General features: G+C 33.5%; 1 protein-coding gene across 2 annotated transcripts; it reads left to right on the top strand.

The window, feature by feature from the left end:
- The first annotated feature begins 174 nt into the window (after positions 1 to 174).
- On the top strand, positions 175 to 15501 carry LOC128189020 (zinc transporter ZIP4-like). Of its 2 annotated transcripts, none has more exons than XM_052860394.1 (10): positions 175 to 276; positions 7063 to 7134; positions 7822 to 7997; positions 9879 to 10131; positions 11853 to 11902; positions 13111 to 13191; positions 13281 to 13314; positions 13745 to 13897; positions 14193 to 14380; positions 14831 to 15501. In XM_052860394.1, exons 2-10 carry the CDS (start codon positions 7116 to 7118, stop codon positions 14960 to 14962), a joined length of 1086 nt encoding a protein of 361 aa, XP_052716354.1. In that variant the 5' UTR covers positions 175 to 276; positions 7063 to 7115; the 3' UTR covers positions 14963 to 15501. The 2 variants fall into 2 exon arrangements, with proteins under 2 accessions (XP_052716354.1, XP_052716353.1); XM_052860393.1 differs by lacking the exon at positions 175 to 276 and adding an exon at positions 518 to 701.
- The last annotated feature ends 3433 nt before the right edge of the window (positions 15502 to 18934 follow it).

Here is an 18934-nt window from a genome sequence, read left to right as displayed (position 1 = left end):
GCCATCGGTCAAGGCAAAAAATCGGTCATTCAACGCTTCACTCGGCAAGTGGATGCTCAATTATTTTGGCGCCACATCGTTCATGTAAAAAAAAATCATGATATAAAGTCAGGCTCCGGTGGAAGTTGGGGAGTCTATTGGTTAAATGCGATCTCTCAATGTGTTCCATTGATAGATTTATTGAGGAAAAGTCACAAATAATCAGTATGTCTTGACAGAGATCATAATGAACTTCAGAATTTATAATTAAGACGCCGAAGAATTTATTCTGCCCAGGTGAGAAATTCAATATATTTTTGCAAAACCACAAATCAAAATAAAAAATCAAAGCGCATAAAGAAAAGAACTTTCTTCGTATACGACATATCTGTTGATCGCCGTGTTTCCACAATGATAATGATTAATTAATTTATTAATTAATTACATCGATAGTCTTCATTGGCACAAACAGCACGCGTACATTTCGTCGCTTTTGTTTATGGACAGTCTCGATACTTACCTTGGGGCTATACACGATGCGCGTTCGTGTGTGAGAGAGCGAGAGCGAGAGAGAGAGAGAGAAAGAGAAAGGGAGTCCAGTCGATCCTTGTATATACAATAACACGTACATTCGGGCGTGAAACTCATAATTGAATCTGACTCCGTCTGCAGTGCAACTGACTGTTATTACTTTTCGGGAACTTTATCACGACTCAACAAAAGTAAGTTTCTTTATAATGATACGCAATCTTAATTTCAAATTTATTTTTTTTTATTTTTTTCACACGATTTGTGTTACATGTCACGAAGCACGTGTGGAACTTTTGTAGGATATAGAATATTCTTACCGAGACTGTCATTAATACAGAAGATTTAATATGTTTTGTTTTAATTCAAATATTTAGTTTGAATCAATTTTTTACTTGAAAAATGTTGAATTGTTCATGTGACATGGATAACACTTTGCGCTGTCATATTTCATCGAGAGAAATGACTTGTCGCACCTGCTCAAAATGACCACAATGGTCGACGGTGTATCGTGGATAAGGCCGGGGTCAAGAGAACCCATTACTCTCCCAGTCTGCGTATAGTGGGATAGGACGGGACTGATTAATGCTATATTATTATATGTATTAATTACTTGTTTTGATACTTGCACCAATTGTTGGTAAGTAAGGAATTCCATAACAAATTTCATACTTTACATTCTATATAAATATATCAAGATTCAAACGCGTCTTGAGGCCTATATCCCTGTGCTATGACATTATTTTCGAAGTTTTAAAGATTGATGAAGAGATGATCTTTATTCTATAAATGCCCCTCCCCAACAGCAATTATAATTGCATGTTAAATTCTTCATCTTGTGCCCAGCGTTTTCAGCGACGCATCTTTGGCTCGAGCTCTTTGAAATCAAACTGAATATCAAACAAATGCATAATCCTTACTTTATTTAATGAAACATATATATTTTAACACCCTTTTCTCCATCGTTAATAAATAAAGTCTTTTTAACATTTTTGCTAGTATAAATCAAGGAGAACGCGTTTTATACATGTGCACTATCTTTACATATGTAAGAATTTCATATTTATGATATTTGCCCAAATTCATTTTGTAGCCAGGACCTTTTAAACGTACTAATTAACGTCGCTCGATCATATAATTTCATGTTTTTCGTTTTACTTGAGAGAGAGAGAGAGAGAGAGAGAGACTTTTATAGTATTTATCGTCATTTTTCAACATGTCAGTGACTTTAATTGTTATAGTGTCGTTGTCTTTTTTTATGTCGGAATTCAACCCCCACAAAAACTGTGAACACCGTAAGAGAAAACACGAAGTCTAAAGAAGTCCATTAAGTAGACAAGAACAATAAAGTTCTGAACAAATTACAACCATCTATCAAGGCGTAAACTCCCCAAATATGTTGTCGATTTACGAGTGTCGAATAGACTTGTGTTTTTGTACGTAAACGTACAAATTACAACACAACGATGCATCAAACTTATATAGATAGACTACCTCGGTCTTCAATAATGGAGAATTAAGACTTTTACTCTAGGGGAAAAATGGACCTGATTTTTTTCCACGTAAATCTTTGACATTATTTCATGTCATCGCTAACAAAATGCTGACACCTCTCCTTTTTTTGAAGTTTCATAACTGATGAATTTCCCAGTTGTCGGCGGGTAACCCGTCCATCGTCTGCTTGACTTGCGTGACCTTAAGTGACATTCAGAGCGAATAGCCCTGTACCTCGTCAAATTCACACCAGTCCTTAGATAAATGAACACGCACGTGTCCATTCCATGCACGTGTGCACAGGTCGTAAGACTAACAACCGCCATACACCACCACCCACCCCTCTCGCCTTCGTCCGCAACAGAAAGAAATGCAACTTGTTCTCACTCTTCTGGAAAGTACGTTCCTTTCTTATGGAAAATCTAACTACCGTTTCATCTTACCTTTTCTTTTAAAACGGTCCTTGGCAGCGCATCTATTATATTTTCATCCCCATCATTATCCATCCTTGGCTAACAAACGTTTCCCAAATCTTGGCTGAGTTTCGGCTCGGCTTCGATTAGTTAAATGTCAGTAAACATCAACACAGCAAATTAAAGCAATATGAGTTGCAATTTTCATGCTAAATTTTTTCTCTCACAAAAATGTTATTTTCTACTAAAATGACCAAAAATATCATGGTTTATTAATTTCTGTTAACCTTATTTTTGTGGGAAAAGCCGTTAAGAAGCCTTAAGGTGGAATAACACATCATCACAAAATGGCTGACCGCTGATCGAAACAAAATTTTGTTTTATGAAAATGATTTTATGCACTGACCTATGTAACTTACTCCATAGCCGAGTGGATAAAGTGTCGGACTTGTGAACCGTGCATCCAGAGTTCGAATCTCGCAGGGGCTTTTGTTGTTACTTACTTGAATAATTATTTTAGATATTCATTTTTTATCCCCAAACTGCGAATTTTTCGCTTATTTGACATTTGTACAGTTTATTTATCATTATATCTTTCATTTTCAAAAAATTTCCTGTTAATTTGAGTGACTTTTTCCAGGTGTGTTATTCCACCTTAACTGAAGCGAAATTGAATTATTGTCGTCTTGTACAAAAATTGAACTGCTATATATTCCTTTGAAGAGAAATCTTTCTTCTGACAAAAATAAATGATTTTTTCAAATCTTATTTATCATAAAAGTTTAAGTTACATGCAGACTTAGCATACTAGCAGGTTTTTGCAGCGAAATAAAATTCTAAGAAATACAGCTCATATTGCTTTAAAACAGTCAAATTAAAACCGAGCCGAATCAATATATTCTTGAAAAGGGAAAGTCTTAGACTGTTACCAACCCAAACTACGCTACTGTTAGCAAAACTTTTGATGCTAATGTAATTTTTGTCAAAAATTTTACGTGATCATGAGTTGTTGATTCACATTTTTAATAATAATTTCATTAGAAAAAAAAACAACAAGCCATATGTGAATACACCTACTAGTTGTTGTTGTACTTAGTATCTCGTATAAACATAATACAGTGACGATTAATACTCGGATAAACTGGCTTTAGATTTATATACGTATTAATTCTATGTCAATTAAAATGTACCGTATTAGCATTCTCAACATAAACAATATATTTATCTTCGTTTGAGAGTAAAGTGCATCTGACAGTTAATCATGGGACCGGGGCTGACAGGTGTCCACAGACGTGACAGGCATTACCGAGTTTCTTAACTTTCATGTGGAATCAACATTAAGCAAGAACTTAGCTTATGATAGAGACCCACTGAGAGAGAGAGAGAGAGAGAGAGAGAGAGAGAGAGAGAGAGAGAGAGAGAGAGAGAGAGAGAGAGAGAGAGAGAGAGAGAGAGAGAGAGAGAGAGTTATATGATACATGCAATGATTCGATGAGAGAGATTGTATAAGATTTTACATGTAGGTGAATTAATCACTGAGTTATTACATTTTTTAATACATGAATTAATCGCTGAGTTTTTTCATTTATTATACATATATATTCTCTCCGGCTTTGTTTTGCAAATACTGAGCAACAGAGTCACCGGAATTGCTGTCCAGCGTTGAAGTTTACAACACAGTATAAAACTAACAGAATCATTGTATTATGGACTACACTTCATCGCAGAACAACAAGTAACTGTGAATAGAATACATAGAATACGGAAAGGAATAGTTACAATAATAGCCACTCCAAGACGTTCCTTGTTCAGATGGGACGCTTCAAAATCGAGATATAAAACCCAAAACCTGTCAAAAATCTGACAGAAAGATTCGGACCGTGACATCATCAGAAGTCGGACCCGCTTAATTCATACCGTGCGACCTTTAATGTTTGCCTGTTGTCAAAGCCGTTCAAGGTCGATTCACGGACGTTTGTGTGAAATTATGCCGTAAAATGTGTAATACACGATTTTGACAAAGACTGTACGTTAGGTAAGAAACATGACGGACGCAGATTGCTATTGGAGAACACAGTTGTTTGAGTATGACATTGTTAATACAATGTCATAAAAAATATAAACAAAGCTGCGTTTGATGTGTACAGTAATTAATGTTTCCTCGTTAACCACAGCGAATTCATTTGGTTAATGCAACTTTCTGATTTGACGAATCTTGCACAAAGAAACAATGATATAGATATGCAATGGCCAAAGTTTTTTTTTTCAAAAATTAGAAAGTAAAGTGATTTAAAGACGTCCCAAATTTCAAAACAACAGATCACATTCAAATTAAGATAAAGGCCAACTGTTTGTGGAAATGTGGCAAGCAGCTGTCCAGAATCTATCTCTAAGAGACTGTTTCCTGTTGTATCTTCTTTTGATATTCTAATAATAAATGTTTTCTCATGTTGCAATAATTGACGTTGTTTGTTTACTTGCTGTTGTTTGTGGTTGTAATAATTGTTGTTTGTTGTTGAAATAATTGATGTTTTTTGTTGTATTGTCAACGTTTCTGTATACAACGCCTTTTATTGTTTACTCGTTAGAACAAACGTTTAATAAAACCAATGGACATAAAAAAGAAATTACTATAAGCATAAACATTTTCCTATACAGATTATCATATCGATTTTGATAGATTCAAAAATTAACGATGATTTGCTTTCTTTTTTAGAACGTAGTGTTGTTTTAGTTTTGTTTCGTTTTAACTAAAAATGTTGTTGTTCAAGGGTAGTATATAATAGTTCATAAATATATCCAGAACTACATGGAACTAAAATTAAAGTTCAAACTCTACACGTTATTAATCCTCAGGGATGTTTAATCGGGTACTCAACTCGAAAATAGATACATGTAAATACAAACAATTTTAAAAAACCAATAAATCAAATTGATGCTCGCTTTCAGGAGTGTCATATTTCGTTTAAGTTTTTTCTTTATATCTTCTCAGAAACGAGAAAGATTTTGGAAAATTACCATATCGTGATTTGTTGTAATGAAAAAAAAATAATTCAAGTGAAATTCATGATATTGTTTGTTTCTAAATGAAGTTCTTCTATTCATGGAGCGATAAGACATGTTCATTCCAGTGTCATTTCTAAAATCCCCTTTTTTTACAATTAGCGAATGTGATGATTCACGCACTATATAGAGAAGTATTGCATGTTTTAAAAAAAATAGTATTTTAACCAAAACCATGATATGCGGTCACATTCTTTAAAGTCATCTAAATGCGATCACACAGAGTCTAATTACGTTGCATATTAAATTCCTAGTATTAATGAGCCTGGGTGATCAACACATTACCCATCCGATCTACCTTAAATTGTTCAGATATGAATTGTTAAGCTATAGACTATTATTCAGTGTTAAAAAATCATAAATATTAGCTTTTAAGTTTAAGTGTTTTCCTATATGTTTATACAAAGCTCTTCTTATAAAGGAGGTCGGTGCCATCTAAAAATGGCCGCGACAATCCATCCAGCCCTCATAGTTGTACATCCAAGAAATAAGGGTAATGTACACAGGTGCTTGGGGACAGGACCCAGCCCCACCCCCCCCCACCCCCACTGCAATTCAAACCCCCAGGTAGTTGACTTATATGATAGAAATCTCTTTAAGGTCAGACGACTCGTTCCTCAATTTTAGATAACTTTTTCCAGGAATTTGTTTAATTCTACTTTGACAAGCCTTCTTGCAAAAAATTAGGGTACCTTACCAGGCATTTCTGCAAAATACTAAAGTATGCAATTTCCTATATAATCTTCTTGAAAATACACTTAAATTGCTGATATTAAAATAAATACTTCTACACCACAGCAAAATTCACAATATTAGATCTATATCTCCGCCGGGGCGGGGCTTTGAACTCACGACCTCTAGAACCTATACGCTTCTGACAGTGAGCGGCCACGGTTCTAACCACTCGACCATCTAGACATATAACCACCTCTTTATTATGAGGAGATACAAAAAAGATTCTCGAGGAACGTGTCGTCTGACCTTAAAGCCATGTACACAACATCAACATGTCTAAAAATTAACGGAAAATAAACGATCGTTTATTTTAAATAATTTTCAGATATTTGATATGAAACATGTTGTGTACATGACTTAAAAAGAATTTATATCAGAAAAGCGTCAACTACCCTGGGTGTCTAATTCGGGGGGGGGGGGGGGGGGGTCCTGTCCTCAAGCACCTGTGGTAATGTATACTTAATGAGAGACAGAGAAAGATTATTCGTTTTCCATGCTTATTGCTTATATTGCATTGATGATATCGGAAGTTTTAATTCTAAATAAATTGTGTTTGCATAAAATAGAAACTAAATTCTGTGTTTTCTAGAGAGACCATTAAGAAAACATATCTGTTGCAAACATAAAACAATGATTTAAAAAAAAAAGACTGAGGTTTCTAATGACCCTCATCTAAACTGTCACGCCATGTTAAGCCCTTCAACTACACCTGTTTTCGTCTTTTGCATAATTTCAAACTAAGGGGAATTATCTACATGATCATGTGCGGTTTTGCGTCCAAGCCATTTGTAACGTCTAATTTCAACAAATTTAGTCTTCATTTTAATTTTTTTTTTTTTTTTGTTTACAGATGCGAAAATAGCAGACGACAATTGGTATAACGGTTTCCAGATATTGTAAAAAATGGTGACCCAGGCGCAGAGTGAGTTAGTCATTAATCACGATTTATTTTACTTTTTAATTCGCGAGAGAAAAAAAATTAAAATATTCGTAAAAAGAATGCTTCAAAACCATACATGTATGCATCATGACCAGGTTCAAGAAAAAAAAATATTTGCATATTACATCACGTTTTCTTGAACAACGAATAGTTAATCTTTTTGTTGATTTATTACTTCAAATGACTTAAAACTTTTTAGCAGTTACAATTTATGAATCTACGGGGGCGTTATATTAATAATATCAGAATGCAGCTGTGTTTTTCATCTACATGAAATCCTTTTGTTTGCGTCCTCAAGCCCAAGCTTACGTCAAAAGTATTTGCATCTTGGTCGATGGAATAATTGTTCTTTTAGACAAAAGATCGTGATGTCAAAAGATGTCGGTCTACGCTATCAACATATTTCTTTTATGATCATTCTTATTTTGATTGGATAAATATACTTACATAATATGTCATTAAATCTAATTTAATATGGTCTGGCGTGTACATGTATGTACAATTAAAATTTTCAAATGGACTAGGATTTTGATTGTGAAAAAAATCTCATATATCTATTACGAAATCTAATTTCTCTGTATGTACAGTACATGTACTATTGAAATTTCAAATGAATTAGAAATAAAATCATCAATCGAAGACCTTTATTTTTCTTTTTTCCCTTTCCAGCGTACGGTTATGGTACCCTCGCCAATTTGTTATGTTGTCTCTGCTCCTTGGCGGGAGCTTTTATAATTCCTTTTGCCAAAAGACATAAAACTGCCTACAATGTCGTCCTGTCCGTCTTCATGGGGCTAGCTGTTGGCGCCCTGGCCAGCGACGCCATTCTTCATCTAGTTCCCGAGGTGAGTAGTGGGCCACCATCATTTGTCTTATTGTCCTTTTAGGTGACCCAATGCCATTTGTCTTAAATATTGTCCTTTACAAAAATTCAGATCATTGAGAACCAACATTAGTTTTGTTTGATACAAAAATTTTGATTCTCAACAATCTAAATTTTTGTAAAGAACACTAGGTTTCTTTGTGCTTTTGAATGACTTTTCACGGACATATTTCTGTTTATATAGTAAAATAATTTCCAGAAATTTAATAAATATAATAAAGGAACTTATTCCACTCCCAACATTTTAAGGTAAGGTGCCTGTGATTGCATTGATCTTCATACAGGATAATTTCTAGAAATTCAACTTTTTTGGTAAATTATGCCTATTTATAATGTTAACACGAGTTTGCTGCCAATTTGGATATTTCTCTTAACTCGACATAAAACTAACAGTTAATTGTAGAATAGCTAGTTTTAATTAATTTTTTTTAACAATGAACTCAAATGACACATGAAGCTGAGTATTTAGCTTACAAACAACATATTAATTTTTGAGAAGAGTAAAACAGTTAATATGATAAATTATGAAAGAGAAACAACGTAAAAAGAATATGCAAATCAAGACACTGTGTCAATGTCTCGGTCCTGAAGACATCGGTTTTGCTCTTATATGTTTGTACAGTTTGCAGTATACTTAGGCAACGTGCTTTGTCTTAAACCCGAACTTATATGATAATTGCTTCTTTGTTGTTAACCTACCGGTACTAGAAGAGGGGCCCGATTATAAAGAGGTTTCCGTTATGTTTATTTTGAATACACGGCATCCTTAATTTACTATTTTATAAAGAGGTTTTTTTAACAACGCCCTCTCGGAAACCTACCTTTTGTAGTCGAGTGATTTTTCTTGTCCAGTTTTCCCGCTAATATCACCTTTTTAAATAGAGTTATTTTTTTTATCGGTGACTACACGTGTTCATTTGCGTCATTTACATGCAATCGATAATGCAAGTTTGGTTTATGAAAGGCGGATTGAAATTGTTTTGGAAAAATTTGATTGGATGTCTCAGTTGTAACAAGATCTCGATCATTCACCTATGAAAATATCATTTGGCATATGTGTAAAATCTCTTATTTGATAAATTCTTTAGAAATGTGACTGACGATTTTTTTAATGCTGCAAATAATTAATTCACGGTACGTAGATGCACCGATGAAAAAAGAAATGAATTCAATTTAGTAACATTCAGTAACATTTATGTACCAATGCCACAAATAGATGTTTAGAAAATAAACTTGCTATATCCGTCTTCATAAAATGCATACCGTCCGCATTATCTGCATTTCAAAAGCTTGCTTCATAATGATACGATTAAAACTTAATTTCATTCATTTATGTTATTACCGTTTACATACTAGATTTGTTTTAACTCGAAAAAGGTACTGACTTCCTATTAAATTAACTATTTAACCTATCAACCAATCTGCACGATTCTTCTTTATGCACATTCAATCAGTTTGAACGACAGATTTATTTTCATCCATCAAACTTGTTTACTGTTTCTTGATCACGTAGAGATCTTTGAGAGATGCACACAAAAACAAGAACGTGACAAATATATGCATACCGGCATATATTTTTTCCTTTTTATACCAAAACGCCTTGCCCCTAATTTAAATGTTTATAAATCCTTCTTAGTACCGTGTCTTTTATGAGAGAGAGAGAGAGAGAGAGAGAGTCACACTCACAGTATTTTTTGTCAAATTTGTATATTTATATAATTACATATTAAAAGAGACATCAGCAAAGGCACCTACATCAATATACTTTTTTATGGTTTAAAATTTTTAGCAAAAATGAAAAAAGAAAATCTCATCCGGGTTTTTATTTATTTTACAATACTAGGCTCTGGGTCTCCATCACCATGGTCCCTCTCCCACCTCCAAAACTAACGACACCCACACCAAGTCACATGACTTCCATCATCACCGGAAACGAGACACGCATGCGGGTGACAACCATCACCATGGTAACAATGTCGACCATGACCACCATCACCAAGCAGACGCACATCTAGACCGTGACCATAATGCTGTCCACATAGAAGAGGAGCACCACGTGGAACCGTACCAGTGGTACTGCATGGTTCTACTTTTGGGTAAGGTCGTTTTCCTTCTGGGTAAGACCATTTACCCCCCTCTCTCTATCTCTCACTTTCTCCGACTCTTTCTTACTGTACCAGAGGAGTGCATGTTTGTACTTCTATGGTTGTACATGTACTACTGATTAACTCCAAACTCTTGGAACTTAATTTTACTCTGGGGATAGCTCACTCAGTATTCATTTGATGAAAAAGAATACATGTACCTTTTTTCAAATTGTTCAAGGTTCACCCAGATTTGATTGAACTTGTAGTCGCATGGTATTTGTTATGTTCAAGTTATACATACAAATTATCGTAAAATATTAATTCCAGCTCTTATTTTTTCTCTTTCCCCAAGAAGATTTTTAAAGAATTAATGCATTTTCACTATATATAATCATTAGAGCCCCACCCTAGCGCCAGAACGGTGAGAACCCCCGACACTGGGGTCACGAATTTCACAATTTTGGTAGAGAGCTCAATGCTTATCATGCCAGCAGTTTGACTGCTTGATGTCCAGGAGTGACTCAGGTGACCTAAAATGCATACGACTCATCTAATTAAGTCGCATTTAATTTTTTTTCCAATTTACAAATTGTGTAACAGAACATGTTTGGTTCGGTTGTTCTTAAAATGCACGTGCGATACAGGGGCTTTTTTTGTTTCGCATATTTTGCATATTTTCTGTTAGATATGCTAATGTTAAAGTACATTAGACTATAAGGACAGCTGTAAATCGTTCGTCTTGTCTCGAATCGCTGACTAGGGAAAATTATTAGAGAGTATACTTGTGTCTTATATTAATGATTTATACTTACTGTGTGCACTGCAACGAGCCGAACAAAGTAACATCTCATTAATATAACGTGTTGCAGTCAATGACATTGGAGTACTATAGCTACGATTAATGTTAAGTGACAAAGATAATGCAAACACCTAAGAATAAATAATATTTACACTGTTAAATAAATCTTATTTCATATTTTTTAAGTTGCAAAATGCTTTTTTTCCTGTTGTGTTTGCTGCCACAAAAAGCTATTTAAATGAAAACTATGCTTTAAAACCAAAGACATCTCAGTTTTATCACTGAACAAACGATAGTAGTGTCTAGGGAAAACTGAAAAATTGCCGAGAAGGAACGGTTATTTTTCAATACAATTCAAGAAACTTGTCTTTGATTACTTATAATTCAAATTTCAAAATTTTGACATAATTGCTGTTTGAGCAGAACATGCATGTTATTTTATTTTGCATTAAAGCGTTATTGTATATACGTAGTGTGTAACGTAATATTGCATATACTTAGTATATATGTTAACATACTTTTGCAAAAATTACAAAACAAAACTGTCAACAAACAAACAAGGGCATTTATACTTTCTTCCAATCTTCAATGAAAAGTGACTAAATACCAACATTGTTGAGGCATTTGCTCAACATTCTATCATACCCGGGGTCTTTTCCTTCACAGATTTAGATTTTTTTATTATTCCAAATATAGATTGAGAACAAATACTGATTTTTATGAGTCTCATAGTACAGGACAGTAGGAAGGGTATTTATTTTCCAATCGCATCTTCTCGGGCATTTCCGACCAGCAGAAAAACAACCGAGGAGTTTTTCCGAGCTCTGGCGGAAAGGTCCGTGAAGTTGTGATTGTTTATTTTCGAATTTCATGTATGTACATTCATTTGTACTTCCTTGTGTAAGCCAATATGTCTCTTTGAATATTTCAGGGGTGTATATATTTTACCTCGTGGAGATGGCAATGGTCCTTGTTCAAAGGGTGAGCAATACATAAATAATTTGTAAACACTATTTTATGATCCTGTAATTGCATAATTTATGTGATTAAATGTTTGACAATGATAGAACGATGGATTCTCTACTTGTATTTTGGAAAAAAGGTTGATAAAGTCAACAAAAACTGCATGCTAATTTTACTAGTTTTTTTCAAAAGATAATACCGTAATGTTCTCACTCAGAGAAAATATTGCGATTGAAAACAAAATCATTTTGGTTAAAAGTAGAAAGGCGTTAAGAAAAGACAAAAATTATTTGTTTGCATTGAAACCCATTGTGACAGCATTCAAAAAGTCCCAAATCGTGTCAAAATGCTAGTAAACGAGGTACAGGTACAAACAGCAAAGAGACCTTCAAGAAAAAAATGCAAAATGAATAAAACACATTATATACATATATCTGTCTATTGTCATGAATCCACTCCAGTATAGCATGCGTTTGCCGTGGGTTTCCGACGATGGTACATGTATCAAACCAGAAAAAAAATGTTAAGAATAACGGATGCAAGCCCCTATTTACATATCCTCAAACCATTCGAAAACTGCCTGTATAAATCTTGATATATTACAGAAAAGATTAAAGAAAACCATCAGTCACCATTAAAAGAATTCTTCTCTGTATATCCCCAAGATGAACATTTATCAAGGTGGGAATGTTGCTGAATGGTAAATTAAATGGGGCCTTTTTTTATAATCTGTCATTTACTTTTCGTACATCTTACTTATTTTTTTTTTTTTGGCTTATTTTGTTTCAGTAAAATAGATAAAAATAAAATAAAAATAATGATAAATGCGAAATAAAATGTAATATATCCGTTTTCATGCAAATCAATATTTTTCATTGGTTTAGTTGTGGTTAATTTTATCTTTACAAAACAAAAAGACCAGAATAGAATAATGTCAAATTATTGATTTGATACACCTTTTGAAATACTTACAGAAACTGTTTCAACCTACCGCAGTTGGTTCAAACAAAGTGGTGATCCTTTTAGATTTATCACTTGTAAATCAAAGAGATAAATCAAAAAAGATAATTCGACCATTACATATACCATTCCTACTTTTTGGTCTTTAATTTGGGCTGATTCATTATTCAATACACAAAGTCAAATCAAAAACATTTACAGATGCCCTTATATAACATACAATTTTAATTCATTTTTTAAATGCTTTATTTTGTTTTATATTTCAGAAAGTAGAAGGAGAAATGTCCCCTGTTATTTTGACTGCTTTCAATAACCAACCAGTGGATGCAATTCTCAAAGAAAAAGAGGTATGGAAAAGACAAGTATATCTTTGTAGGTATTGCTACAACACCATTTTTTCTTGGCGATAATGTGTATTTTTTCTAACTAACTTTAGAGTGAAGAGCAAAGAAATGCCAGAGGCAGGAAAAGTGAGTAATTTTTTTTTTGTATTTTCCGATATTATTTAACTCAGCAACCATATGATAGTCGATGACGTCAGATGCTAAATTTTATACATGTAGACGTAGTTAGTTAAATACATGTATATTCATGTGCAATTCTTTTTATTCAATATGGGACCATTAGTACATTATTATTATTATTATTATTATTATTAAGAGTTTATTAAGCCAATTTGTCTTATTTTTTACCTGGCTCATATCTTTCTTGACGTCATTTCCGGTAAAGAGACCATATCCGTTATCATAAAGGTGTGAATTGGTCAAATATTGATATATTACGCAATAAATCGCTTATTAAAATAATTGAAGCGATCAGAATTGATTATTTACGTTTCTTATTATTATGTACCCAAAGTTTAAAAAGACGCTTTACAAATGACTTCATGGACTCTTTAAGAAATCTCGCCACTGGCAGTTATGATAGTTGTTGGAGATGCCTTACACAACTTCACAGATGGACTGGCCATCGCAGCCTCGTTCTCTACAAGCCTCCTGGAAGGAATCGCCATAACTATAGCGATATTTTGCCACGAACTTCCTCAGGAGTTAGGTAAGGACATCAATGTACTAGACATACAATGTAGCTACAATGCTATATAGCACAGTAAAAATGTTTCTAGAAGTGTCAATGACCAACAGTTATGATATTCGTTTTAAGCGTATTACGTTATATCTAGTATATTTTGAAACTTGAAGGATAAAACAATTTCGTTACAAATTCATTAATAGGGAGTGTTTGAAACTTTGGTTTCCTGGTGGGAATTTATATGATGGGAAGTGTCAGATATACTTGATATACGTAATATCCAAATTTTAGTTGTAAACTCTCTCCAATTTAACAATAGGCGACTTTGCAATTTTGATCAACGAAGGACTGTCCTTCAAGAAAGCACTTATCGCCAATCTCTTCTCTTCTCTCACTGCTTTCGTGGGGTTTTTCATCGGAGTTCCAATTTCATCGGATATAGCGGCTAGACCCTGGATATTTTCCATCACCGCTGGAATGTTTCTGTACATTTCATTAGTAGATATGGTAAGTGTATTGCAGGCTAGCGACAGATAATTATGTAGCTCTATACGGGGAAAATTCGTACCTCAGTAAAGCTACAGACTTGCAGCTACTTGCAGGCAACCTTTTGAAATGGTTTTTTGATAGGTAAAATTTAGAATTTGTTGTGAAAACCAAAATGACTAATTCTACTTGTGGAAATGAATGATATGATTTCAAAATTGATCGATTTCGTATTTAAATGCTCAATTCCCCTGGAATTTTTTTTCAAATAACATAATGTTCGCAAACACTTATGTCTTAATTATACATTTTCTTACTTAACATTTATGATTATTATAAAAAAAACTTACACGTATTTAAATTGAAATGTTTTATTCAATGGAAAAGTCTACTTTTAAAATATGATTACGAATTTGTTTTGTTTTTTATTTGAAGTCTGTTTTTCTATAGTTTCTCTTCTCTACATTACAGCTTCCTTCGTTGATTAAGAATGGGTCCACCAATACCAGAACATTTATTTACCACAACATCGGCATCCTGTTTGGCGCCCTTGTGATTATACTGCTGTCGATATTCGAAAGCAGGATTGAAATTCTTCACTGAAAAGGCTGAATACACGTTTTCTATGACTGTATTTTTCTTCTGATTTGATATTCTAATTATATTTTTTGAATATTTTTCATGTGAAAAAAAGATACGTCGAAGGATATACAACTTACTGTACAGCGAGAATTTTGGTTATTGTACTTTTTTTTTCTTCTTTTTTTTTTTTTTTTTTTTTTTTTTTTTACATTTTTTGCTTGTTTGATAGCTGTTTTCATATTTTGCTTGACATCATTTCTCTCACATGTAGTTTTTTAAGGATTTGTATATTTATTTTAACTTGAAAGATTGATGCAACAACATGTACTAGATATGCTTTATGAAAAGCTCTAGTTCTGTTGAAAATCAAAACATAATTATATTATGATTATGGTTAAGTATAACGCTTTGTTATATATTGATTTAGAATACGAGTTGCTGTTCATTGCATTTTTTGTGTAAACAATTATTTTTTTTTTTGTACAAACATTACAAATGAGATATGTTACATTGTTTTCAACATATTGTTATTGAAATAATGCAAATAAAACTCTGAAAACAACAAAATAAGACAATGCTTACTTTTTTAAATTAACTCAAGTTACTAGAAAGAGAGTTTTAATTACAAATGTATTATACTGCTTTGGTTGGTTATCAGCTATAATACTGAAGTATGGACCACAAAACAAGCTAGAAGATTTGTAAAATATGAGTTGAGTTTCGACGAAATTTCCTTGAAATATCCAAGATGGTGGCGATTGCGTATCTTCTGCAAAAATGTTTTTGGAGACTATATGACACTAGGTGTCTGCAGAAAAAAAGTTAATTCAGTATGTTTGAAGAACCAATATTTGGCCGCCCATACTCTTCAATAGAAAAATGTCTCTAGTTTACATACTAAAATGGGGGTAACGCCTGTCCATGCGCTGCGCGGATCCATATTTTTCTTTTCCAATGGGGGTGGGGGATACTAGTATTTGAGTTTGCCGGTGGTGGGAAGTCGGGAGTCCGCGGCATATTTTCGGTAATTTTACTATGTAAATTTAAGAAATTTGAATTCTAAATGGGGTTCCGGTCCTGTACGGCCCCCGACACCCCTCTAGATCCGCGCATGACATTGGAAACAAAAGCAAACTCGTAGATGAAGTTCACAGAGTGAAAAGTTTCAATTTTTGTTTTAAAAAAAAAAACAAGATCGTTGATAAGGCCTAAAGATCCTCATGTTACTTTATTTTTACAATTTTTTAAATATGTCTTCAAAATATTGCAAATTTATTGAACGTTTCTTACGGGAGCACCAATAATACTGTGGCTTATTTCAAGATTGCGTCGTTTTGGTTTTTTTTTTTTAAATGTCATTAGCTTCATAATACCAAATTTCTCCTCAACACACCCCTCTTTGAAAGATTCCTGGATCCGCCTTATGAACTATAAACCGATATGATTCGTCAACTGCTCCACTCCAGTAGGCTTACAACAAATTTTGCAGCTACAAAAGACATGACCATTGACTGATTGAATGATGGTGTGTCCCAATAAGCGTATGTGAGAGTTTTACCTTTTTCTGAAATAATGCATATTTTCCCACATTTTTATGCAATTTCAAAAACTGTAAGACAATGACAATACTTTATTTTTGCAAAACTGTTTATAGTTGTTAAGAATGGTATTAATTACTGTAAATATTGGTTGTAGATAACAATATCAAATAAAATACACGTGGACTTATTACAAAAATAATTGCTTACCATGAACGTGAAGTTAGAGCTTCTTTTACAATAGGTAAAGAAAGGTAACTCCAAAATTTATTTTTAAAAATATTATTTGTGACTGGATAAGATCACACCCTGAAAAGGTGCATGTTTCATTGCAAGAAAAATTCAAAAATTAGACAGATGAACTATTACCTCCCCCCCCCCCCCTCCTCCCATCCTTAACGTTGAGACTGATTAACTTGATTCCAGTGTTTGATTTAAATTTGAATGTCAGAAATTAGGTTACAATATATAAGCGACGCAGAGCTCAAAAAATATTTAAACATCTAAGTTTATAGGAGGAAAAAATCTTGTACGACTTGGCAATTTCACTTGTCAATTAATTTTGAGGAATATTATTTTTTAAGGGTTTACATCGGTCTGGGCTTTACTGTGATATATATGAATTACACGTCCCAGGCATGTAGCACCTGCCCCCCCCCCCCCCCCCAACCTATTTCTCGCCGCAAATAATTTTTTTTTAATTTACATACAAAAAATTGAATTATCAAGGAGTTGTCCCCCTCCCCCCCCCCCCCCCCCCCCACTTTTTGGGGAGCATGTAAAAAATTGATATGAAAATAAGGAAATTAGGAGTGAAATTGAAGTAATATTGAAAAAGTTATAGATATACTAAGCGCCCCCCCCCCCCCCACACACACACACATGGATTAGGATTTTGAAGATTTTGGATAATTCAAAATTTTCTTCTTTTTTTTTTTTTGGCTTCTCAAGATTTTTTGGATGAGTCTGCCCCCCCCCCCCCTTTCAAAAACGATGCTACGTGCCTGCGTCCATCGGTATTATCAATATACAAGTATTCAATTTACAAATATACAATTTACCCCATCCACAACACTGGGTGTTCAATAGATATACGTGTACAATATATATATTAATGATTTCATAAACATGTAAATCAAGTCTGAAAACTTAATCAAACTGATAATCATAAAAATAACATCATAGAGGTTTCATTTTTTCGAACACACCCGTAATACACTATGCATTTACTTACACCCATATATTGACATCATTCCTGAAAATCAAATCCCTTTAAAATATACATACCGATATATAACCGGGGGTAAATTGTTTAAAAGTACATCTTCTTGCAAATCTCATTCGAGTAGTTTAAAGGCATTCCACAATTACTGGGAAAGTAATGTTTTTATAAAAACTGATTTTGTCGCTAAAAGCTACCTGTTACAGATTTCCCTTTTTCTGAAATCATAAAAAGTTTTCACACTTTATGCAATTTCAAAAAACTGTAAGTTTCAGGCACGTAGAATCGTTTTTGAAAGTGGGGGGCCAGACTCATCCAAAAAATCTTGACAAGCGAAAAAAAAAATGAAATAAGGACTCTCCCGAAATCTTCAAAATCCTAATCCAGAGGGGGGGGGGGCTGGCGTAGTATCTAACTAATTTCAATCCAAATTTCCTTATGTTCATATCAATTTTTTACATGCGCCAAAAAAGTGGGGGGGGGGGGGGCAACTCCATGATAATTCAATTTTTTATTTGTATGGCTGCCCCCCCCCCCCCCCCCCCGATGCTACATGCCTGAGTTTCTACTGACAATGACAATGCTCTATTTTCGCAAAACTGTATAAGTGGTAGAAAAGGATATTAATAATCAATATAATTATTAATTTTAAATAACAATGTAAAATACAATACACATATACTTAATACAAAAATAATTGTATGGGATGAAAATTAACTAATTGTGGAAAACTTTAGTACATGTACAATGATTTGAATATCCTTGATGAATTTGACTGATTGTCTATTCTTTGTTTAAACTATAAAACTATATTATTAACTTTACAGTGTATCTATATCTAGGTAAGTCTTGCCCACTGTATTATAAAGATTTTTTTCGGAATTAATGACTTCAGTATGATAAATAGGAGCGATAATATGACGGATTTTAATTATGTCTAGATATACATGTAAGACTAACAAATCTGAGCTCCGTAGGTCCATAACAACAAATCTTTGATATTTCTGTACAGGGATGTGACGATTTTTCAATTTTTCGATCAATATCATTCAAAAATGAAACATTTGTCATTTCTTTATTGTTCGGACGTCATTAATTAACATCTTACAATACATATAACATTAACGTATACATTCATTGTCATTTAACTTAGCAGCTACTAGTTTAAAAAATATCCAAAACAAATCTTGAATTAAAGATTTGACCTTGTGTAGATAAGGGTATATTTTTAAC

The sequence above is a fragment of the Crassostrea angulata genome, chromosome 6, assembly GCF_025612915.1.
Source record: "Crassostrea angulata isolate pt1a10 chromosome 6, ASM2561291v2, whole genome shotgun sequence".
Taxonomy (NCBI): Eukaryota; Metazoa; Mollusca; class Bivalvia; order Ostreida; family Ostreidae; genus Magallana; species Magallana angulata.
This window is presented reverse-complemented; position numbering and strand designations above follow the sequence as displayed.